At 41.4% G+C, this 25,432-nt stretch overlaps 1 protein-coding gene across 3 annotated transcripts in view; it reads right to left on the bottom strand.

The window, feature by feature from the left end:
* MTHFD1L (methylenetetrahydrofolate dehydrogenase (NADP+ dependent) 1 like) overlaps window positions 1-25,432 on the bottom strand; it is a 188,306-nt gene that overhangs the window by 109,835 nt on the left and 53,039 nt on the right. For all 3 annotated transcript variants that reach the window (XM_077896736.1, XM_077896745.1, XM_077896755.1), the window contains 6 exons: window positions 22,934-23,041; window positions 21,812-21,886; window positions 20,479-20,581; window positions 14,618-14,694; window positions 7,768-7,908; window positions 4,854-4,922 (listed from right to left, as the gene is read on the bottom strand). In XM_077896736.1, coding sequence (XP_077752862.1) covers window positions 4,854-4,922; window positions 7,768-7,908; window positions 14,618-14,694; window positions 20,479-20,581; window positions 21,812-21,886; window positions 22,934-23,041 — 573 coding nt within the window. The remainder of the gene's footprint in view (window positions 1-4,853; window positions 4,923-7,767; window positions 7,909-14,617; window positions 14,695-20,478; window positions 20,582-21,811; window positions 21,887-22,933; window positions 23,042-25,432) is intronic.

Raw genomic sequence — 25,432 nt, 5'->3', positions numbered from 1 at the left:
TCTCTCTCTAAAATAAATAAATAAAATATTAAAAAAAAAAACCCAACCTCTACCACTAGTCCAAAGATATAAAAATACCTATCATGAGTCCGTTACTTCATTTTATATGCAGAACACACAAAAAAGTAATGCAGGAAATGTCTTGGTTTCTCATGATGACAAGGGTATAGATAGTCTCCTTAATGGACTTTTCAAACACTTCCAAAGATTAATAATTCAATTGATTGCTTGCCAGAGCTCTAAGAGAGCTTTGTCTAAAAGAGCTTTCTCAGGATAATGAGTTTGAGCCCTACACTGGGTGTAGTGTTTACTTAAAACAAGAAACAAAAAATCCACAAAACAAACAGCTAAATATTTTCCAAATGAGGAGCTGCGTGTGGCAACGTGCCTTGGGGAAAGAAAAAAGAGCTTTCCGTTATGCTGGAAATAGTCTATATCTGTACCATCCAATACAATAGCCACTGTCCACATGTCCACTGCACACTTAAAATGTAGCTAGTAAAAAATAAATATTTTTAAATAAATAAATAGAAATGTAGCTAGCATGACTGCAGAAACAGGTTCTTAAATTGCATTTAATTTAAAGTAATTTAGAGATGCCTGGGTGGCTCAGTGGTTGAGCATCTGCTTTCAGCTCAGGGCATGATCCCAGAGTCCTGGGATAGAGTTCTGTATCTGCCTCCCTGTGAGGAGCCTGCTTCTTCCTCTGTCTATGTCTCTGTGTCTCTCTCTGTGTCTCTCATGAATAAATAAAATCTTAAAAAAAAAAAAGGTATAATTTAATGTAATTTAGATCAAAACAACCATGTGTGGCCAAAGGCTGCCATATTGGACAACACACTCTGACACACATATGGCAAATTCAGGGTGGAATGTTCAGACCTTTCTACTTCTCTCTCTTCTTGAAGTCTTTCACAGGGAAGTTCTCACTCTGGCTATATAAGAATCACCTAGGATAGCCAGGCCCTCCCTCCCCGACATTCTGATTTACTTGGTCTGGGTGGAGCCTCGCATCAGAATCTTTAAATCTTTCCAGGAAATTCTCATGTGCAGCCAGATTTGAGGACTACCAGTCTCCTGGCAACCTGCAGCAAAGTAACCCTGGACAACCTACTATAGGAGTAACAATCATGTGTATTCGAACACGAGCACTAAAGCACCATCTGTATACTGATTGAGGATTTTTAGATTATTGGCCAATTTACTTATTTATTAAAATTTTTATTTATTCATGAGAGACACAGAGAGAGAGAGAGAGAGGCAGAGACACAGGCAGAGGGAGAAGCAGGCTCCATGCAGGGAGCCCGACGTGGGACTTGATCCTGGGACTCCAGGATCACTCCCTGGGCTGAGGGCAGGTGCTAAACCGCTGAGCCACCCAGGGATCCCCAATTGTTGGCCAATTTAGATTCCTAGTGCCATTCATTAGCCAGGTTCATCTGGAATGATTAGGACCCAGGTAGCAGAATTCATACATGCAGGTATTTTCACTAAATGCTGCATTTATTTTTTAAACAGTGCCTATTTATTAAAGTAATGACAAAATGGTCTTGTCTTTTTTTTTTTTTTTTTTTTAAAGATTTTATTTATTTGAGAGAGAGAGACAGACATAGGGAGATAGAGCATGAGCAGGGAGGAGTGGGAAAAGTAGGCTCCCCTCTGAGCACGGACCTGACATAGGGCTCGATCTCAGAACTCTGGGATCATGACCTGAGCCAAAGGCAGATGCTTAATCAGCTGAGCCACACAGGCACCCAAAATGGCCTAGTCTTAAATGAAAAATTGATAGAAATGTGAGTACAACTAGACTGGTCTAGGAGCAGCCCAGCTCACTGATTCATTCCCTAAAGGAAACTACTTTTAGAATGGGTTCTATCTTAAAGGTGTCAGTAATTTTTAACCTAAGAAAGATTGAAAAAAAGTTTTAAAACAGTAAGCTGATGATTATCCCTAATAATGATGATATTAACACGTTCGTTTTTGAGGGGGGTGTTATGAGGAAGCAGTATCACATTTCTTTGTAAGTTTTTTCTCATTCATTCATTTATTAAACAAATATGTATTCTTAGGAGCAACATAGTAAAACGAATAAGTATTCATTTAATTAATCAACAAACGTTTGGTGAGCACCTCATATGAGTGAGGCACTTTCTAGGAGCTGATTGTGATCTGGTGGTGAACAAGGTGGAAGAGGTTCTGCTCTTTTCCCGGTGGATGAATGGACAAGGAAGGAGGAAACTCTTGAATGATATTTCATGCCATGCAAAGAATGACAGGACAGTGGCAGGACACCGTGACCGGGGCTGTATTGGACTGAGTGGCCTGGGAAGGCCTCTCTAGGGCTCTTATATTTAAAGGACATGAGTCCAAAGGACAAGAAGGAGCCTGACAGGTGAAATCGGGAGGAGCATCCCAGGCAGTGGTGTCTGCAGAGGGTGTCCCAGGGAGGGACAGGGAGGATGAGGGAAGAGGCGGGAAGGGCCAGATCCTGCTAGGTTTCCAGCCAGAATGAAGACCAGGGTAAGCCACTCAAGAGCTCTAAGCAGGAGGGCAACAGGACCTGATTCAGTTTCAGAGCTCTCGGCTGAGCAGACCAAGGATTCTGATAGAAAGAGTGGTAGCAGCAGCCACTGTCGCAGGGCAGGAGGGCACACTGGAGGCCAGGGCAACGACAGAAGTGCACAGAGTTGGAGACATGTCAGGGAGACACGTCAAGACTCTGCCAGGATGGAGATGGGCGGGGTTGGGATGGGGTGGGGAAGACGGACTCCAGCGCAATTCCTAGGATTTTGGCTAGAATCACTGACTAGCTTTGGGATCAAAGACCCTATTTTATAACCAAGTCTGATACGCAATGGCTCTTAGTAAGTATACCCACAACTCTGAAATTCTGAGGTCAGGAGATTCAGAACAAGAGTTTGGGGGTCAGGGGGCACCTAGGTGACTCCATTGGTTGTGTCTGCCTTCAGCATGGGTCATGATCCCAGGGTCCCAGGATCAAGCCCCACATCGGGCTCCCTGCTCAGCAGGAGCCTGCCTCTCCCTTTCCCTCTGCCTTCCACTCTCCTTGCTTGTACTCTCTGTCTCTGTCAAATAAATAAGTAAAGTCTTAAAAAAAAAAAAAAAAAAGAGTCTTAGGGTCAGCATGTGGCTGGTGGGAGGGCAAAGTACAGCTGGAGAAGTGAGACCTTCTAAAATTTAGAAGCTGAGCTAAGGCCAGGGTAGCAAAGGAGATGGAGTGGAAGATAGTGGGAGGCCTGGGGCCACAAAGTGTCACAGAAGCCAAAAGAACCAAGTGCTCCAGAAGGAAGAAACATCAGCTGGATTCGGACCTTACAAAGAGGCCACATAGATGAGGACAGAGAAACGAAGACTTGGCCACACGGAGGAACAGGTGACCTTGAGGGGAGCATCCAGGAGAGGTGGAAGGCTAAAGTTATTGAGAGGCAGGTAACAAAGCGGAGACCCCAGTCACAGACGTTAATATCTGATTGTGACAGAAATCAGAGAAATGCAGCAGTAGCTGAGTGGGGACACGAGACTGTTTTGTTTCAAGACGGCCTATATCAGAGCATGCTTGCACACTGATGGGATGGCAGGAGGGAGGAAGGAGCTCACGTGGCAGGAGGGAGAGGCCCAACTGTAAGGTGCCTGTGCTCTCCCCTCCCTGGCTCAGCACTGCACCTTCACTTCCAACCTTCCAGCTCTGGCAGGTTCCACCATTTTGGTCATGTTGCCTTACATCTGGATTCTTGCTCTCTGCTGGAGCCCTTCTGACTGCAGAACACATTCCTGCCCACAGGCCTTTGCACTCAAAGTTACCCTTGCCCAGAGAGCTCTTCTAACAAGCAGCCCATTCTCCTGGTTTGTTCACATCCCTGGTCATCAGGTGCTACCCAGACACACCCACGTCTCTCTCTTATTTTTCTAACTCAGTCCTTGCCACCAGCTGACATGCTAGGTACGGACTCATTTCTCTATCATCTATCTCCTCTACTAAAGGACAGGCTCCAGGAGGGCAGGCCTTTGTTGTCCTGAGCTCCTACCACAAGCCCTGCCCATGTCATGGGTTAAATGAATATTGAATCTTCACAATAACCCTGCTAAGGGACGCCTGGGTGGCTTGAGCGTCTGCCTTTGGCTCAGGGTGTGATCCCTACAGGGAGTTGGCTTCTCTCTCTGCCTATGTCTATGTTTTTCTGTCTCTCATGAATAAATAAAAATCTAAAAAAAAAAACCCCAAAACCCTGCTAAGTTAGTTTTTGTTACTATCATCATTTAACATAGGGGAAAACAGAGGCTGAGATCAGTAAACATCTGCCCAAGGTCAGTTTGTAAAAGGCAGAGGGTACTCAAACTGAGCTTTCTATTGGTTGAATGAATAAATGGATGGAGATTCCACTCATCTTCCTCCAACATACCTGTCCTCTAGGCAAGAGCAGGGTAAATCTTATGAAGGGGCGGGGGACAGCATACTTTCCTGGGAAGCATTTCTCAGCATATACTCTGTTTTGCTCGGGAGAAACAAACCCAAAAACCCTAAACCTAATGATCATGAGAAGCTAAGTACAAAAAAGGCAAAATTGAAAATGTCATGTAAACATGATTCTACAACTTACTGAGATATTACATATGGAGCTTTTATGTTTCTACTCTGGTCAATTAGTACTGCCTTTCCCAAGAAAAGAATCTACAGATACACTTTCAACTTTTTTTTTGGATGACGAAGGACTTACCCTGATGCTCCTTGTGGGCTCACTTTGGCTGGAAATGCTCATGTTGTATGGGGACATGCAAGCAATCCAATGAATGCAAACTCTGTTAACAATTTCTATAAATTGAATATTACTTACTTCTAGGGTCTGCATCAGATTTGGTTTTATTGCATCTTTCATCAAAACTGTCAAGGCACCTGTGACCCCCTAAAGGAGAGAGAGAGAAAAAAAAAGCTTGCTTTAGATTACTGACAAAAGATTGTCTGTGCCAAGGTGAGTCTCAGGGTGTTTTCTCGAACCAGCCTGCTTGTACGTGGGCATTCCCATAGGCTGTTCTCACCTCTGAGCTGCAGGGAACACAGAGTGGCTGGCTGTATCTTTCTCTCCCCTACCTGGATGGATGTCAACCATTCTAAGATGTAAAGTGATGAGGAAGTGGCCAGTCCTTGCCTTTTTTAAAAAAAAAAAAAAAAAAAAAACACCTCCCTTGGTGGTGTTTAAGAGGCTTGCCATAAAGCAGATCTTACAGTGTCTTCTGGAAATCATGCACATTATTTTTTCATTACCAGAGATTATATTATTGCCTGAAGAAATCAGATAAAGTAAGAAAATAAGGCTATTTACTGAGTGGGAAATGAAGAGGGATAAAGGGAAATGTCTAAAAGCAACCATTTTTCTAAAAGCAACGAAGAAACCAGTGATTTCTCAATGCCTTGTCCCAATAAGATGTAGAAGGTTCTCAGAAAACTGCTACATTTGAAAAGCTTCTCATTTTCCATCTCTCATGCTGCTGGTCTGCCAGGAATGGAGCTGATGCCACCTGCACATAAAATGCAGCTGCCTCCACCCAATTCTACAAAGCTCTGGGTGGAGCTCCCACTGCATCCCTGTTCCCCATTCCTGGAAAAGACAGATGGGAAAAGGAAGACACGGGGTAGAAATCTGAGAGCTATTGGAAAAAGTGTGCCAAAGGAGGCCACAAAGGAAGCTTTAAAAAACAAAACCACCTTTTTGAAAGACACTGGGCAAGTGCCTTCAAAACACCGTGATGATAAGGCAACAGGATGAATAAATGCCGTGTGAACACTGCCTTGAAAAGATCAACATGGTGTGAGACAGATCTCAACACATCAGGTGGCAGGATCTTGAGGATACAAGCTTACGGGAAAATCCAATTTATTTTCTGCTTCACTGTACAAAATATACATTATCAGAAATGCCACCTACCTATTATAAATAATAGTAAGATGTTTTACTATGAAAGCTGTTGGCCAGGAAGGGCTCAGAGAAATTAGTTCTCTTTTCTTTACACAAAGCAGGTAGAAAAGTAGTAGTCTGCTGAGCTTTCTGTATGCTGTGCTTGCTTATGCTTCCATCAAATAAACCTGGCTCAAGAAACTAGAGGAGGAAGGAAGATGGACATTTCTGTTGGACTGTCTCAGGTAGCATACATCTGATTATTTTCCTTTGATACCTCTTAATCCTGTGTGGCTCCTAACACACTGACCATCCTCGAGCCCATGCAAAGAGAGTCATGGCTACTCGAAACTCTGCCACCTGTTCCATATCCTGAGTTCTGGGGAAGAGGGTTTGGACATATTCTTCCTGCGGATGCCAGCATCAATCATCTTATGAGAAACTTTTAGAAGCCACCTACTTGAATTCTCACGGCAATGCATAAATCCTTTTGGCCAGATCAGAGTATATAAGAAATTATAAAGCAGTGACATGAAAAGACAGAAGCTCCTAAAATCCTCCCTCAATTTTGCATGACAATTGATAGTTCCAGCTAGGTGAAACAGTCTGAAGAAGTTAGGCACTTCTTATAAATAACACAAAAGATGACTAAAGAGAATAAATTATGGGGTTTATTTTCTGATCTGAGATTTTTATCACACGCATAAAAAAATAAATGCAGGGAAATAACATTTGTAGATTAAGGTTTGAACTATTTCTGATACATATTTATTGATATCCAAGAGAATATAGGGAAACCAACCATAATACGTTGGTTTACATAGAAATATTGCAGTGTGGATAATTTTTAAAAAAACAGTACCTTCACAGCAACCTGGATTTCGGTTTTCTTGCTTAGCTTTATGCTAAGCATCCTAAGGGCTGCTGATAAAAAAAATACATATTTAATTTAGTTGACAAGACCTATGGGACAAGTCGGTCAGATTCATCTCTTCAAAAGCAGCCAAAAAGTAATCAAGACACTCTGGAAAAGGATTCCAATTACATCCTAAGTCCTTGGAATTAACAATATATTAATTTGCCTTTTTCAACCGTCAGTGTACGTTTTCCCTGCCATCACGGTATGTGACCAATATTTGGGAAAGTAGCTTAAGCTTAGATAGAGTACTCAATGGCTTTTCCAATGCCTACGTCCTACCTACACACTGAGAAACATGTACAAGCACATCAAACAGCTATGCCACCAATAGCAAAGGTGGTAATTACGAAGAAGAAAAAGGGTGAGCATGCCAAATGAGAATGAACCCTACAAGAGGCAGTGATGCGCCAGGATACTGAGAAAGCTGAGAGAAAGCATCTGTGCACTGAAAAGAGTGCTAGATGAGTAAGAGGAATTAAAGTGAAGATCTAGTGTGATAATGTGACACCCAACTATAAAGTGCAGAATTAAACAAGCCAGGGCCAATTTTTACTTTACCTTCCCTTTCACAAAGGTGGAGTCACTTACTTCTTATTCTTTTGAAAGGCCATTTGCCCTCAATTTAAAGCAAGCACAGCTCGCTCTTTGTGAAAAAATCATGAGCGAATGGGAGGTGGCCCCACCCAGGGCAGAGAGCAGAGATCAGCCAAAAGTCCTGAAAAGCTTATGAAATAAATGTCACAAGCTTTGGTCGCAGCCCGAGACAAGCACAGTACAGATGCCATAAGACAAACAGGCCATGAGGGACAAATGTGTGTGCAGGCATTGTCTGGGATTTCTATGAGACATGCTGGTAAGAAGAAAACCTTCATTCTCCGGGACGCAGAACAAAGACAAGGGCGAGCTCTCTCGAGCTCCAGAGATAGACATGCTCACCAAATCTTCTGCTGTCACGGGCTGTCCATCTTTGTCACTGGCCACTACCATTCTCCCCAATCGCTCCTTCATGTCTGCGAGGCTATCAGTCAAGGCGAGCACTGCCATGATCTCACTGGCCACCGCGATGTCAAACTGGGCCTGAAAGCAAAAAGCAGAAATACTGGCTCTTGAGGGTGCTGTCTGGATGGCCATTTGCACAGGGAGCCCTATTTCCTATAGGCCTGGGGGTTTACCCCCAATGGGACAGTCTCACAGTCACAGGCATTTGGAGTGCTATAAACACGCATAGTCTTGTGCTTGGTGCTCTCTAATGGCAGGCTCTCTATGGGGGCCACACTCTTCTTTTCTTTCTTTTTTTTTTTTTTTTTAAAGATTTTATTTATTTATGAGAGACACCGAGAGACAGGCAGAAACAGAGGCAGAGGGAAAAGCAAGCTACCTGCAGGGAGCCTGATCCAGGACTCCATCCCAGGACCCTGGGATCACACCCTGAGCCAAAGGCAGGCGATCAACAGCTGAGCTACTCAGGTGCCCTAATTTTTGTCCAGCAAAGAGATGAGGAGCAGACAGTGAGAGATGGTTCTGAGGCCAGTCTCCCAGAGTTAGAGCATCACACAGCAGTGTGGATGCCCTGGCACGTATATAGCCCCCAAGTCAAAAGGTGACGCAGAAGCAATTTTCAGCAGCCCACTTGGGCTTGCCCCCTCAGGCCTGAAGCACCCAGCAATGAATGCTGGACAGCAGCTACTTTGTGTGAAATATGCCTGGGCCTTTCTTGTCTCTCTCACTCTGGGCTATACACGGTCCAAAAGGAACTAAAAGAAAAACAAGGAACATGCCTTCCACCTCTTCCTCCTAATTCAGCCACTGGACGAAATCACTTCATTAGGCTCTGCCTGAATTCTCTTCTTCCCAAGGGGCCTGTGAGCCAGCCAACTGCAAGCTTACATAGAGAGAAAATGGCTGTGCCCTAGTGGGGTCACCTTATGAGACATTTTATCGTCCATTTCTGTCACTGACAAGAAAGGAAATGAAGGAAATAAGGAGCTTTCCAGCTACTTCCAGGTCGAGATTTCATTAGTCACTGATGTAGCGAAAAAATATTACCTGGAAGTCAAATACAACTATGCTCAATTATAACATTTTCAATATAAGCCATTCAAAATATCAGAGACTTTTCATTTCATGATACTTAGGATTCTCTATATCACTATTCTAATATTAATGGAATATATTAATATTATGTTAAAAATGCCTGAGAATTTTGAGGTTTTCTATGCAAAACATGAGACCAGAGATAAATATTAAGTATGTAAGAAGTGGAATTTAAAATACACATATAAGCTCTTCATTTGTAATTATAATTTCAAAATTTTGTACCTTAAATAACATCAAAAATGAAACAAGTAAGGTCCATTTAAATATCACTTATCAATTTTATGGACTCAAAAATGTACTTATTGTCAGGCTGCTCATATTTGTTTTGCAAGTAAAGTATCTCAAAATTATATACAGAGATTTTCATTGTTTTTCACAAATTTAAACAAAGGACAATATATGATGTTAGGAGTCTGTGAATCAATGTGGCTTTTCTGGAAGGTAATGTCGAAATGTGTTTCAAACATTGGAAATCTGCTTCTTCTATTACTCTCCAATCACAGATCTGGGAATGTGACCTAAGGATATTATCAGACAAACCACACAAATCTGTGTGTATGTTCCTACAGCTTATGATAGTCTGACACACAGAACATCTTAAGTGTCCATTTACGGTATTGGTTACAGTACATCCACAAGATGAGATATTATATAGCCATTAAAAAATGATATAGATCTACCTTTACTAACATAAAAATATGCCATGCCCCTGGGTGATTCAGTTGGTTAAGTGTTTGAGTCTTGATTTTGGCTCAGGTCATGATCTCAGGTTGCAGGATTGAGCCCTGCATTAGGCTCTGAACTCAGGTCTCCCTCTCCCTTGGCCCCTCCCTCTGCTCTTCTTTCTCTCAAATAAATAAATCTTTAAAGAAATGTCAATAGGAAGATCCCTGAGTGGCTCATCGGTTTGGCGCCTGCCTTCCGCCCTGGAGTCCTGGGATGGGATCGAGTCCTACGTCGGGCTCCCTGCATGGAGCCTGCTTCTCTCTCTGCCTGTCTCTCTCTCTCTGTCTCTCATGAATAAATAAAATAAAATCTTAAAAAAAAATAAAGAAAGAAATGTCAATAGAGTCTTAGGGTTAAAAACATAAAACCAGCTAAATCTCTTAAATAATCCCTTTTTATTTAAAGATATGTATGCAGGGATCCCTGGGTGGCGCAGCGGTTTGGCGCCTGCCTTTGGCCCAGGGCGCAATCCTGGAGACCCGGGATCGAATCCCACATCGGGCTCCCGGTGCATGGAGCCTGCTTCTCCCTCTGCCTATGTCTCTGCCTCTCTCTCTCTCTCTCTCTCTGTGACTATCATAAATAAATACAAATTTAAAGATATGTATGCATAAAGCAATACGAGATATAACCTTGGGCAATAACCATTGTCAATCAGACTTATAATCTGTGTAATGAGCAAATGATCCAAGACACTTAACGGGCATTCAAATCACAGCCATTATTAACCTCTTAACTCTCCAGTACCTGGTTACAGTACAAAAATACACAGAGAAAATGTGAAAGGGCTTACTTACTACCCATCCCCATTTCCAACCCTCTTTTCATGAGTAACTCATATCAGAAGTTGGCATACATCTTTCCAGCTTCCATCCAGCGTTTATATACAAACATGAAGATGTATTTTGGCTTTTTCTTAACATAACCTGGATTCCTCTATATGTACTTTACTTCAAACTTTTTTCATGTGTAAAAATTTTTTTAATCTTTCCATTTCACAATTGTGGTGAGAACTCTATCACTTCCCCTATATACACTATAATATTTTCACCTGATGCATGTATCTGTGGTTCAGAACGATCTGCCAAAGATATGTAACTGCCCCTCCTGATGGATGTTTAGACTGTTTCAAATTTTCACCATTACAAATAATGCTGCAATTAATATCCTAAAACATTGCCTTTTTTTTGGGGGGGGGCATATGAGCAAAAATTCCTTCTTTATTTTTCTACATCTTTAGTCCTGAAGCCAGAATTATTGGGTCATTTCAAATTCTAATACAAATAAATGATCATCCATGAAACTTTATCAGTTTATACTCCAGCTAAGCTATTTATAAATGCCCCTATTTTTTTTCTATCCTCAGGAACATTAAATATTATTTGCTTTCATAAACTCACAGGTAAATAGTACCTCGTTTTTTTGTTTTGTTTTGTTTTTAAAAAGATTTTATTTATTCATGAGACATAGAGAGAGAGGCAGAGACATACGTAGTGGGAGAAGCAGGCTCCCTGCAGAGAGCCTGATGCAGGACTCCATCCCAGAACCCTGAGATCATGACCTGGGCCAAAGGCAGATGCTCAACCACTGAGCCATCCAGGTGCCCAGTACCTCTTTGGTTTAATTTGCAGTTTATGATCACTTGTTGGCATTTTATTTCTGTATTTATAAACTGCTCTTATTCTATGCATTTATTTAGCAATTACTTATTGAATACCTACTACTTACTACTACTATATAATAAAGTTCTCTGCTCTGACAATACAGCAGGGAAGAGAGTAGACAAAAACCTATGCCCTCATAAAACTCCTGTTTGGGTCAGGGGAGGCAGAAAATAAAGACTGCTGGCAGGAAAGAGGGGGTTATGGGACAAGCAGCCCCAGTTTGTTTTCTTTAAAGGTTTTATTTACTTGAGAGAGAGGGAGAGAGAGAGAGCGCACAAGCAGGGGGAGGGACAGAGGGAGAGGGACAAGCAGGTTCCCTGCTGAGCAGGGAGCCAGATGTGGGGCTCCATCCAGGAACCCTGGGATCATGACCCCAGCTGACGTCAGATGTTGAACCAACTGAGCCCCCTAGGTGCTCCCAGGGAGTCTCAGTTTTAAAGGGTGAGCTGTGAAAGCCTTCTTGAGAGTTGTATGTTGAGTATTACATTGTGGAAGTTCTTCTTATGTTTGGTGCATTAATCCTTTGTTATATCTAAAGCAAGCATTCCCTCCCACTCTGTTACTGGTCTTTTTATGTTTTTGTATGTGTCAACTTTTCATGTTCAAGATCGTAACATTTTATGATGTCAAAATTATCTATTCTTCCGAGTCTCTGCATTTCTTGTCAGTGACAATTCCCATCTACAGCAACTGCTAATGGATCTGACTTGTCCCAGCTGCTGCTTCTGTATTTTCTATTGAGCCTGTCTGTTGCTGGGCCTTTTGTCCTTCTCAAGGATTCTAGTTGAAAATTTTATTTCCCCAGAAGTCAGAATCAATTTCCCAGTGTCCCTTCTCTTGGGGTGCTGTCAATAAGAAATCTAATGCCAACCTGGGGGTTGCTCCTGCGTGAACAATCAGGACTTTTTCTCTGTGGCAGCTCTCTGGAATTTTGTTGTACCTTAGTGTTTGTGTATTACATTCATCCTGTGGGGCATTTGGTAGAGTCTCTAATGTGAAAATTCATGTTTTCTATAAAATCAGAATATTTGCTTTCTATTATTTCTGTACACACTTTCTTCCCTCCCTTCTCTTTCCTCTCACCTGGAACTCTTAGGAGATGTATATTAGAACTTCTTGATGTGTGCCCCTTGTCTCCTGCCTTTCTCTTTATACTTGCTATGGCTTTCCCTTTGGTACCATGTTTGGACAGAATTCCTTGGGTTGCACTGCCCTCCCTAATCCACTTAGGCTAGTTCTCTTTCTGACACAATTTTTATTTTTACATCATTGTTTTCCTTACAAGATTTTCACCTATTTTCTTCCCAGCAGCCAATTCTCCTTGTATGAGGGCTCTCTCAATCCTCTGAGAACACTGATGGTATTTTTTGTAGACTCCTCCCACAAGGACTTATCATCTTGTTTCGCTTGGATTATTATGAGCTTCCCCTTTACTGGCTTTGGTGTCACATTTCATGATGCAGGTTTACTTTTGATGCTGGTGATGCCTTGCTTTAATACTCATTTTGACCTATCAGTGGACCTCATTTCTGATGGACCTAGCCTATCTCTAGAGATCAGAGAGGGCAGGGCCCAGGACTCCCTGATGTTTTGTTTCCAGACTTGTGCTCACTCACAGGGCCATGGTTAGTCATTTGGATGCCCTCTGCAAGATGAGAAAAGGCTGCCATTTCCTTAAAACAAGTACCACAATTGTGGCACCTGGGTGGCACAGTCGGTTGAATGTCCAACTCTTGGTTTTAGCTCAGGTCATGATCTCAGAGTGGTGAGATCAAGACCCACGTTGGGCTCCATGCTCAGCAGGGAGTCTGCTTGTGACTCTCCCTCTCTCTCTTGGCTCTCCTTCTTATGCTCTCTCTCTAAAATAAGTAAATAATTTTTTTTTTTTTTTAAAGGGCCACAATACACTGCTTTTCTTTGAGCAAGATGCTTTTCACTGCCAACAGGAGGCAGAGTAAACACACAAGTCTGTGACTGTGGTGTGACGGCTATCCTGGGGCTCGGCGGTGCACTGGCCTCAGGATCACACTAAGGTTCCCAAGCTGCAGCTCAGCACAGGTGTTGTGAGATGCTGTTTCCTTCTTGGGGGTGTCCCCGTATGCTGACCTGGAAGAGTGTGTGGGCCCACTCTAACTCTGAAGTAGGGTATCTATTACCACTGAATGTAGAGACCCCCCCTAAAACACTCCCACCATGTTTGGGACTTTCCTCCACAAATCCAACTCCATCTTCCCATCTTTCAGAAGCTTCCTGAAATTATACGGCAATAATTTTGGTTTTCTAGCCCAGATATGGACTAACTGTTGGAAATCAGTTCAAGTGTGCAAGTTCCAGGATGCGGAGGAGCAGGGAGGGAAGGTGCATGGACTTAGCTTGTCTTGATTCAGTCCTTATATTTGCTGCTTAATTAAAAATTATTCAAAAGGTCCAAAAGTCTATTAGGTATGAGAACTGAATATTATAGTAAAAGGGATTATTTTTTCACTAACAAAAATTTGACGATGTAAAAAAGGCCATATATCTAATATCATCTTAAAATATGAAGTTTATTATAAGAAAAAAATCTAGGGGCGCCTGGGTGGCTCAGATGATTAAGTGTCTGCCTTCAGCTCAGGCTCAGGTCATGATCCAGGGTCCTGGGACCAAGCCCACAATGGACTCTGTGCTCAGTGAGAAGCCAGCTTCTCCCTCACAGTCTGCTGCTCCCCCTGCTTGTGCTCTTTCTCTGTCAAATAAATAAGTAAAATCTTTAAAAAAAAATTTAAAAATTAAAAATTTTTTTAAAAATCTAGACACTTGCTGTACCTGATTAAAAAAAAAAAAAATCACAGAATGATTTTATGTTCCCTAAGTATCCCACTCTACTTGAAATGAAGGTAAACATCATAATTTACCTTTTGTATTTCTTTAAAAACACTTCAGGCTATTAAACAATGAGGTGTTTATTCTTTGGTTTATGAGACTTGAGCAATGTGTTTGAGTTTTTTTCTTCAGTTGTTATGCAGATGTAGTATTAACTTGGCAGATTTGCAATAAAATACGTAACAATTTATATTCAGAAGACACCCTGAGCAGCTCTTCCCAGAACTACAACTAAGATTACCCAGGAAAAGGATGGGAAGAAAGTACCAGGGCCTTTCTGCCTCCTGATCCTCTCCTAGTCCTGCTGAGGGATTGGAAGCAACACCTTGATGAGAAACTCACTGACCGCTGGCTAGGTGGATGACCAGGAAGAGAAAAGCAGAGAACCAGCTTCAGGGCTGGTGTAAACTAATGCTAGCAAGAACAGAGCCACATACCTGACGGGAATACCCCTTCTCTGTGGGTGCCTGCCCAATCGTCATTTTTCGTAGAAATCGGTCATTTGTATCCAAAACTGAAAAAGAGAAAAAGCTTCTTCAGTCAGCAAGTATGGACTGGCTGCCCTGTATGTGTCTGGAGCTGTTGTGAATGCCAAGGAAGCAGTGGGGAGGGAGCAAGAGACAAGATCTGGCCAGCCTGCAGCTGACATTCCAGTGAACAGACATCAAGAGGGAGCTGATAAACAAGAAAATATCAGTCCTGGATAAATGCCTTAAGAAAATAAAGGAGGTAATATGAGAGAGTGTGTCAGGGTGGTAGGAGGGCAGGGTGTCATTTTTGATTAGGCAGTAAAAGAAAAACATTTCTGAAATGGTCACATTTTACACTTAACCCAAAGTCATAAAAAGCCAATTTAGTGTCTGAAAGGGTTAAAACACTAAACAACCAGATGACCCAGCAGTTACACTAGGTATATATAACCAAGAGACTGAAAGCAGGGACAAGAACACATATCCGAGCATTCACAGTCACTACAGCGTTACTTTCAAAACCCAAAGGTTGAATAACCAAGCTTCCATCAGTGGATGAATAGATAAACAAAATGTGGTCTGTAGAATATTACACAGCCAGAAAACCCCAAGGGAATGAACAACATGGATAGATATTGAAAATATTATGCATTGTGAAATAAGCCAGATAGAGAAGGACAAATGTATAATCTCACTTATATGAACTACCAAATTCATAGAGAAAGTGGGACAGTAGTTGTCAGGGGCTGAGGGGGATTATTGTTTAACAGCTACACAGTTTTTCCTGGGGATGATGAAAGTTTTTGGGTATAGATCGTGGGGATGGCATAACCATAAGCCTTGTGAACATACTTAATGCCACGGATTGCACACTCATGGTTAAAATGTCACAATATGTATATTTTGCTCCAATACAATAAATAAAGTAGTAACATGGGGGGAAGAAGTCAATTGTGATTAAAGCAGGAACCAATTCTTTGTCCTGCTTTCACTGATTTTCCTGAACTGCACTGATTTGCATTTGTTTGTGAAAATTAGGTTTGTTCAGTGAAAACCAAAATTAAAATGCCAGGAAATAAGCCAGAAGGACATAGGCTTCACTAATAATTTATCGGCTTCAAACAACAAACTGCCCACACTGACAAGATACAGCTGATATATTAAACATACTATATAACACTACAAAAATGATAACCAGAATTCTGTATTTGGGGGCTGAAAGCATCTATCACACGAAAAATGTTAACCTTTTCTTTCACACACAAAGCACTAGCCAGCCAGCCCACCTCGCCCACCCATTGTTGCCTGACTCTGATGGTGCCACTCTCCATACGACACGCCCTCTCTCACTCACACTTTATGCACACACTCAGACACACTAACACACAGGCATGCATCAAACATCACACATCAAACACACAGAAGCCTGTATGATCTTAAGGTCCAAGCAGAGTATATAAAGAGAAAGGAACGCTTTTCGAAACTATCACTAGCTAGTACTTATTCCCAAGAACCATGGTGCAGTCATAGCAAAAACACTTCCTACTCTCATCTGTAGTATACACAATCTTGGCATAAGATGGGTATGATGTTTGTGTTGGAAATTCAGCTGCCTGTTATTTAGCAAAGAGAACACAAACAAGCCAAAAAGAAAAAAAAAAAAAAAAAGGCTGGCAATATCAGCTCTAAGCAGTGGCATTGGAAACAGTGTGCATCCAGTGTGGCCCCGGCAAAGTGGGGTGCCTCACCCCCCAGCAGGCTTCTGATGCTCAGGGAGAGGCATGTGGATAGGTTGGTGCTGCCCACCTAAGAGACGTGAAAATTAAATTCCTGCACACACGATAGATAGCAAAAGGGAATGCTAAGTTAGTGATACATAATTCCCAGGTTCTAAATGATAGAGCTAAGGTGGAATGAGAAATATATTTATTCATTCTCGGAATATTTACTGAGTGGCACTTTTTATGCTAGGTCTCAGGCTAGCTGTACGGGGATGCAAAGATGAACAAGACATCAATCTCTGAGGGACGCCTGGGGGGCTCAGTGGTTGAGCATCTGCCTTTGTCTCAGGGCGTGATCCTGGAGTCTTGGGATCGGGTTCCACATCAGGCCCTATAGGGAGCCTGCTTCTCCCTCTGCCTGTGTCTCTGTTTTTCTCTGTGTGTCTCTCATTAACAAAAGTCTTTTAAAAACAAAAAAAAACCCCTCCAATCTCTGATTGGATGCATTTACACACACTGGGGAGATGAGGAAGGTACAGGTGAGTGTGGGTTTGAAGGGTGCCTCTGGCACTGCTATGATGCCTGGGTCTTGAGGACCACCCAAGGCGTGCCTAGTGGCTTATGGAACAACCAATAGCCGCTCAGGTTCTGGGCTGTACAAGGTGGCATTGGGGGCAGGGCTACTATTTTGGCTTCAAAAGAACTGTCATGATTCTCTGAGCATTGTCAGGGCAGTGTTGGGAGCTAGTAATTGATGTCACTTTACTGAGGGTGACTGAGGCTTGTGGGACCTTGGTCTAACAGTCCAGGAGGTGGATGAACCAATGAGCAAGGGAAGAACGGAAGACTGGATCCCCATCCCCAGGGATGGTGGTGCTCGGAGAGCCGGAGACTCAAACTCCTCTAGGAGCCACAAAATGGCTCGATGGCTTTTAATGTTCATTGTTTCTGGAATAGTCTATTGGCTCTGGTCCCACACTACTGCCAGGCAATGAGGCCTATAGACTTCTGATAGGAGGCACAGGATGAAAGATCCACCAGTTACATTTCTTACAAAGGCAGAAAGGAAAGGGTGGCTATTACATAAATATATGCCATTAGTATAGTCTGAAAAGAAGTGTTCAGCTTCAGGCAGTCCCTAAATGTCCCCCTCTAGTTATCAAATCATAGAAGGACCTAGTCTCATCACTAAGGTTACACTATTTCCAGGTCAAATCTTATATTGCCTTTAAATAAAATTAAAAAAAAAAAACAAAAACAAAAAAAAAAAAACCCAGGTCCTGGGATTGGGCCCTATATGGGGCTCCCTGCTCTGTGGGGTGTCTGCTTCTCCCTCTCCCTCTGTCCCTCCCCTCCTGCTTATGCTCTCTTTCTCCAATAAATCAATAAAATCTTTTTTAAAAAGTGCATTAAATATCCTCAATTCATTTGACAAAGAGTACCATTTTTTATATTAATTCATGAGAATAAGACCAAAACTACTTAGCAAATATCATTCTAAACTCCCCCAATCTGGATTGCTTGTTTATACCAATAACATTTTCTTCACTCTGCTGCCATAAAAATCATATAATTCTAGTATTTACCTGGAATAATTTTTTTTAAGTTGTCACTTCCAGTATTTTTTTTTTTTAAGATTTTATTTATTTGGTAAAGAAAGAAAGAGAGTGCAAGCGAGCACAAGCAGGGGTGGGGGGCAGAGAGAGAAGGAGAAGCAGGCTCCCCACTGAGCAGGGAGCCTGACATGGGGGCTAGATCCAGGACCGGAGATCATGACCTGAGCTGAAGGCAGATGCTTAACTGACTGAGTCACCCAGGTGCCCCAAAAGTTCCATTCTTTTTTTTTTTTTTTTTTTTTAAAGATTTTATTTATTCATTCATGAGAGACAGAGAGAGAGAGAGGCAGTGAGATAGGCAGAGGTAGAAGCAGGCTCCCTGCAGGGAGGCTGACATGGGACTCAATCCCAGGTCTCCAGGATCAGGCCCTGGGCCGAAGGCTAAACCGCTGAGCCACCCAGGCTGCCTCAAAAGTTCCATTCTTAAAAAAAAATAGGCTTCCCAATAAAATGCTAATAATGTTCATATCCATTATTACAACTGATGTTTATCTGTTAAATAATAGAGTGAATTATGGTTAATCTACAAATAAATATTCTAGATCCATTTAAAATTATCATTACAACAAAGAGCTAACTAAACAGAGCATGCTACTTAAGATATAAATGAAGCCAGTAGGATCTAAAATTGATCTGCCTAAATTAAAATTAATTATACACAAATTCCAGATGCACAAAAAAACCGAATAGCATTTTTATTAGTACGGCAACGTGTTTTTCTTTCTAGACATCTCCAAAATTTTTATAACATTTTTACTTTTATAATAAAAACATTTTTTTGAGTTTCCAAAATGATGTTACTCTTTTTTTTTTTTTTTTTTTGTTACTCACCTTTTGTTTGGGAGACAAACACTCAGAAAACTATATCCTACAACTATTCCCACGATGGCATCTGCTGATTGCTCAGTTGGAACTATAGAGTTTGTAAAGCACTCTCCTATCACAGTGGAGCTACATAAGACAGATACTGGTTATTATTATTCCATTTTACAAATGAGAAAATGGAAGAAGTTATTTGTTAAAAGTTGCACAGCTCATAAATGGTGGAGCCGGGGATCCCTGGGTGGCGCAGCGGTTTGGCACCTGCCTTTGGCCCAGGGCGCGATCCTGGAGACCCGGGATCGAATCCCACATCGGGCTTCCGGTGCATGGAGCCTGCTTCTCCCTCTGCCTATGTCTCTGCCTCTCTCTCTTTCTCTCTCTGTGACTATCATAAAAAATAAATAAATAAATAAATAAATAAATAAATAAATAAATAAATGGTGGAGCCGACAGCAGTTTGGCTCCTGCCTTCGGCCCAGGGAGTAATCCTAGAGACCCCGGATTGCATCCCACGTGGTGCTGCCTGCAAGCAGCCTGCTTCTCTCTCGGCCTGTGTCTCTGCCTCTGTGTCTTTCATGAATAAATAAATAAATTCTTAAAAAAAAAATGGTGGAGCCGAGACTCATTTTCTAGTTTTTGTCTCTCCACCTCATAATTGTGGGAAAACACTAAGTTCTTAATGAACTGGTTAAATGGATTCCCAGAGGGAAAGCTTCATGAAGGGGGGGACCAGGGTTGTCTCTGGGAGAGTCTACGCAAGGAGATGGACTGGATGGTGGGCCAAGACAGGCAGAAGGACAGGGTCAAGCCCAGCTGCCTGGAAAGCAGACAGAGAGGGAAGTATACAGGGCCACACTGCAGTGGTGCTTCAGGCCAAGCTACGTAACGGCCACTGTACCCCATTCAGGATTTTATCACACAGGATGGGGGCTTCTGAGCAAAGTGACAGAACAGCATCTCCATATTACGAACCTAGTGAACTGGGGATGGATATGCATATAAGAACATCTATTAAAAGGTAGCTGCAGTCAACCAGGCATCTGATAGAAATGTTCTGGAAGTCAGTAGAAGCGATAAAGGCAAGTGGGCAGGTCTGAGAAGAACACACACAAGGGTCAGGAATCCAGACCACCTAACCCTTCCAAGACACTCTGAGCATTATCATGTGCTACTATCCACAGAGGAGAGAACCAAGTAATTTTCCGTGGATGTGTGTAAGGGGGAGAGATAGGGCGAGCCCAGCGGAGCAGCTGAGTCAAGAAGGGGAGTGACTTTTCCTCCCAGATAGGAGGTGAGGGTGGGGGGTGTCAGAGAAGAAGAGAGGCAAAAAACAGTGCTTGAAATCAATGAGGGATTCTAGACCACAGGCCGGGAGGGCAAGGGGGAAGAAATGGAACTGTGGGCTTGGGATGCTTGGGTGGCTCAGTCGGTTAAGCATCTGTTTGGCTCAGGTCATGATCCCAGGGTACTGGGGTCAAGCCTCAAGTCAGGATCCCTACTCAGTGGGGAATCAGTTTCTCTCTCTTTCCCCCTCTGCCCCTCCTCACCACTCAGTCTCTCTCTCAAATAAATAAAATCCTTAAAAAAAGAGAAAGAAAGAAACTGTGTGCTTGAAAGGGATTTAAGAGCTGGAACAAATGTCATCCCCGACCCGGCAACCAGCACCTACCTCTTTGCCACGTGATGGTGGAGGGGTCAATGTTGAGACGTGCAAATTTACTCACTTCCTCCTCCGTCAGCGCACTTGGATCAGTCTTATTTATTCCCAGTTTCTAACGATGAAGACAAAAACATGTGATATATTTTAGCAAGGAATAGAAAGCAAAATGTAACCAAAATTATCCCTCTTATTTTATTTTCTCCATGACCAGAAAATCTTTTTAAAGCTACACTTAACTAAGAAAGTTGTAGGTAAGGCCAATGCAATAAATAAGCCCAAGCCCAAGTGTCCCTGAAATGGAAGACATTGATATTTGTAATATACCCTAAAATGACATCAAAATAAGGCATGGTTGCTAGTTCACAAAGAATATTACTTATTGCTGTCTAGGCCCGAGACTCTTGGGATTGTGCTACGTGGCCAAATGTGCTGTTTTCAGAAGGGACATAAACCGCTGTCCACATAATTGATGTTCCAGTTCATTAACTCTTCTTTCAAATACAAATACCAATAACTCAAGTTGATGCCTATGTTTTTAAAACAAGTTATTTCTAATTCACTGTGAAAAAAAAAAAAAACTCTCAGTGCATCTATTTCTGTAAAGGAAACAATCTAAGAAAATTCATAATGAAGAATAAGAAAATAATCTGAAAGTACAAATGCCAACAGAAATTATATAGGTCGTGGCTGCTGAGGTTAGTATATTATACAGTATTCTTAACAAATTGGTTAACCAAATTTGGTTCAGGAAGAAGCAGGGAGGGTTGAGTTTCTTAAATCAATTATCACCAACCAGTGGCCATCACTTATACCATTAAAATTAGTTTTTGGTCTATGAAAAGAGCAAGGGGCAATCAATGTGATGAGTAGAATAACAACAGATAGAACAAGGAAATGATAATATGGGTAAAAATTAAGATTGTTTCTACTAGTAAAACCTTAGCATCTTCCTGTAATAAAACCTGATACAGGTATGTTTTCAGAGGCTAGATCTTATTTCCTAGAAATCGAAGAAAATTCATGAAAGAGAAGGACTCTTGGAAATTTGATTTGTCAGCTGATTGGGGTACTCTAGGTCAGCAAAGCAGCTCTCTCAGTTTATAGTTGAAAGGACTGAGACGCAAAAGGGGAACTAATCTGCCTACTTGTTCTTTGGTGTAGCCATGTCTCAAGCTTCTGGTTCTTTTCTCTCTGTTATGTTGTTCTGTCTCTAGAGTTTAATGCCCCAAAGAGTATCTAAAAACCCAAATCAAATCAAGTTTAAAATTGCTGGCTTTGATCATTTTTCTGATTTGTTTCTAGGATTATTTTCTTGTTGAAGAGCCACGAACCATAAACCTACTTTCAGCCGAGCAAGTTGAATGCTTGAAAACTCTCGAACACCATTCACTGAAGGAACGAGTCGATTATACAGTGCCTAAAAACACAAAACACAAATAAAACCCCACAAAAGTTTAAGGGCCAACTATGACTTGGATAAGTCACAGGATATGACAAAGTTCATTACATTTATAACCCAGCTGTTTAGATTAGAGACCCTATTAAAATTCCTGGGTAATATAAACAATGTAGCCTTAAGTTCTATCGTTTTAATAAATCTGACTAGATCTGAAATAAGGCACATTGCAAAGACTTTGTAAATATAAATATTTCTTGATTTACATAGCCTCACAACCATTAAATTAATATTTATCTATATTTGGATTCAAGAACTCACAAGAGATTACTTTAATTAGAGGAAGTCAGGACCCTTGTAAATATGCCAGAAAGTTCCACTTTTATCCACATCTTAGGTCTATGAGGAATTAGCACCTGGTACTCTATCCCCTATCAGGTGTGGGTTTTACATTAGCTGGATGCACCTGAAGCCCAACAAAGGGTCTAATCTCTGTCTCAGCACATCTAGAAGGGCTACACGTAACATTACAGTCTTAAAAGAGATCTTTCCAATCCCCTTAGTACAGACCAGAGATTGAATCACTAAAGTCCTGTCTCGGGTAGCCCCGTTGGCCCAGCTGTTTAGCGCCGCCTTCAGCCCAGGGCGTGATCCTGGAGACCCAGGATCGAGTCCCTCGTCAGGCTCCCTGCATGGAGCCTGCTTCTCCCTCTGCCTGTGTCTCTGCCTCTCTCTCTCTCTCTCTCTCTCTGTCTCTCTCTGTCTCTCATGAATAAATAAATAAAATCTTTTTTAAAAAAATAAATAAAATCCTGTCTCAAAGAAAATTTGCCTTAAATAATAGAACTCACATAATTTAGCCAACAACTGGCAATGGTCATAAACTCCCTTGAGAATCTGACCAAAGCATGGATTTTCTCCCCAAGAAATAAGGACATGGAGAGTTCACAAAATGTTTAATACAATTTCATACAAATTACAGACATCAAAGTTTTCCCATGAACCCTTTAGGAATCCAGAAATCCCAGGATAAGATGCCCAAAATGGCCAACAAGGAAACTTTCTTACTTTATCGGTTTGAGTGTTTTCATGCAAAATCCTTGTGTCAATAGCGGCAGCCAGCAGGTTGTTGGCAGCGGTGATGGCATGGATGTCCCCAGTCAAATGAAGGTTGAACTATAAATGACATGGACACTTCATTCTACTGGCCTTGGACAAGAACGAATAAACTATTGCACTAATTAAACATCCCTCATAATGAGTTAAGTCCATAAAATAGACTAAATCAAAAACTCAATGTCAAGAGTTTTCCACTTGACAACAAAGAACTCTTAAGTGGACTATCTCACCACCAATTCTTTCATCTTTCACTCCTGGATTAAGGGTGAGACACTCTGATGGACTTAATGATTGATCTCCTTATTTTCCACACATTCTTTTTATGATTTAGAAAATAGTATCATATCAACTATACTTTAAAACCAGGCAGGAAATAAAATAAGCAGCAACAATATAATAATATAAAATAAGACAAAGTCCGAGAAGTAAAAAAATCCATCACCCTCAAAACCCTATTCTGTTATTTTCCTTCTAGTCTTATGTGCATGCATATTTATTATTTGTAGACTCAGCATACTTATAATACTTTTCATTCAGTAACATTTCATTTAAGGAACTTCTTACTATGTATTTTAATGTAATAGTCTTTTTCATATGTAGTTACAGTTCACAGGGTCTGTATAGTGGAGTAGATGTACCAAAAGTTTTCAGTCTCCTATGTCTACATATTTAAATTGCTTCCAAAATTTCATCTTTGCAAAGAAGGCTACAATTATAAAGATTACACTTAAGTAATTTTTTTCAATAAGTTGCTAATAAGCCATAGATTTCCAGCAGTGTGGTTCCTGGATTAAAGGATCTTGATAATACCACCAAATTGCTTTTTGAAAGGTTTGAAGTACCACCCCCAAACACCAGCTGATCAGTTAAAACCTCACTTTATAACCTAAAATATATGACCAGTAGAAAATATGAATTATGTATGTATATTTTATAAAATTTATAGTTTTTAATATCAAGATCATAACCCCCTAGTGTGGAGCCCAAGATAGCACTTGAATTCACAACCATGAGATCAAAACATGAGCTGAGATCAAGAGATGGATACTCAACAGACTGGGAGCCACCCAGGCACCTGTACATCTTAGCTTTTATACTTAGTGTTAATATTACTAGCATTTTTACATCAATAAATAGTCTTCAAAATATACTCTGTGTGATATCCTATTATTAGATATTTAAGATCGCCCCCCCCCCCATTTTTTTTAATGCTACAAGCTGTGTGAAAATAGTTTAAAAATTAAAACTTTTCATACACAGCCAGTTTTTGCTTAGGATAAACTAAAAATAGATTTATTTGGGCCAGAAGGTATGATACTGTTTTTAAGGCATTTATATTTTAACTTGCCTTTCAGGAAAGTTTTACCAACATATACTTCCCAGCAGTATATAAAAATGTATTTCAATGTCTCACTGCTAAAATTTAGTGTTATTATTACTACTTAAAAAAATATCCAAATCTGTCAGTTTGACAAGTTAAATAACTGATAGTTTTAATGTAGATTAATTTGATTATTAATGAAAATAATCATTGGTTAGTTAATATTTCTTTTCTGATGTTTCTATTGAATCCTTCCCATGTTATAACTAGATTGTTTTTCTTTCCTGCTGCCTATCTGATACCCACTGGGGTGTCCACGGGCCCCAAACAGGCCTCTCTTCTTCTGACCACAATGCCTTTGCCACCACACCTTCTACCTCATGGCCATTATTCCCCTCATCTTCCATTTCTGATCCACCTTCTTTTTTTAAATGTGGGGCTGGAACTCACGATCCTGAGATCAAGATCTGAGCCACTCAGGTGTCCCAGGCCCTATCCTCTATTTCAACACATGACTCTAGAGTTGCTCGGCCCACTATCCTGGATATCATCCCCTTTTCTCACCCCACATCCAATTCTGCAAACACATCTTATATCACTGTCATCCCCCGATTCCATCCTCACTACCACCATGCTGGGCCACAGCACCATCTTTCCCCTGGGCTTCCTTACTAGACTGTTAGCATCCACTCTGGACTTCTAGGCATCTATTCTCCGCTCAGAAGCCTGAGAATTCTTATAAAATTCAATTTACATCATATTATTACTTTGTCAAGATCCCTTCAATGGTGGACCATCGATGATAGTCAAATAATATCCAGGGTGTTGGCCATGAACTTCACAGCCTGAAAGAGCTAACCCCTGGCCATTTCTAGACTTCACTAGCTTCACCTCTGGTCACCCACTGACACATGTTGGTGGCCTCTTGTTCCCAGAAGATACTAAACCTCTTCCTGCCTCAGCACTGCCCCGAGCAGGTCCTACTACCTGGAATATTTCCCCCCATTCTGTATAACTCTGGCTCCATCTCACCCTTCAAGTCTTGGTATTTCCACTTTCAATTCTTCAACCCATCTGGAACTTATTCAAACATTTTCCCATGATTATTTATTATGTTTCTTTCAGAC

This window comes from Canis aureus, chromosome 1, assembly GCF_053574225.1.
Source record: "Canis aureus isolate CA01 chromosome 1, VMU_Caureus_v.1.0, whole genome shotgun sequence".
Taxonomy (NCBI): domain Eukaryota; kingdom Metazoa; phylum Chordata; class Mammalia; order Carnivora; family Canidae; genus Canis; species Canis aureus.
This window is presented reverse-complemented; position numbering and strand designations above follow the sequence as displayed.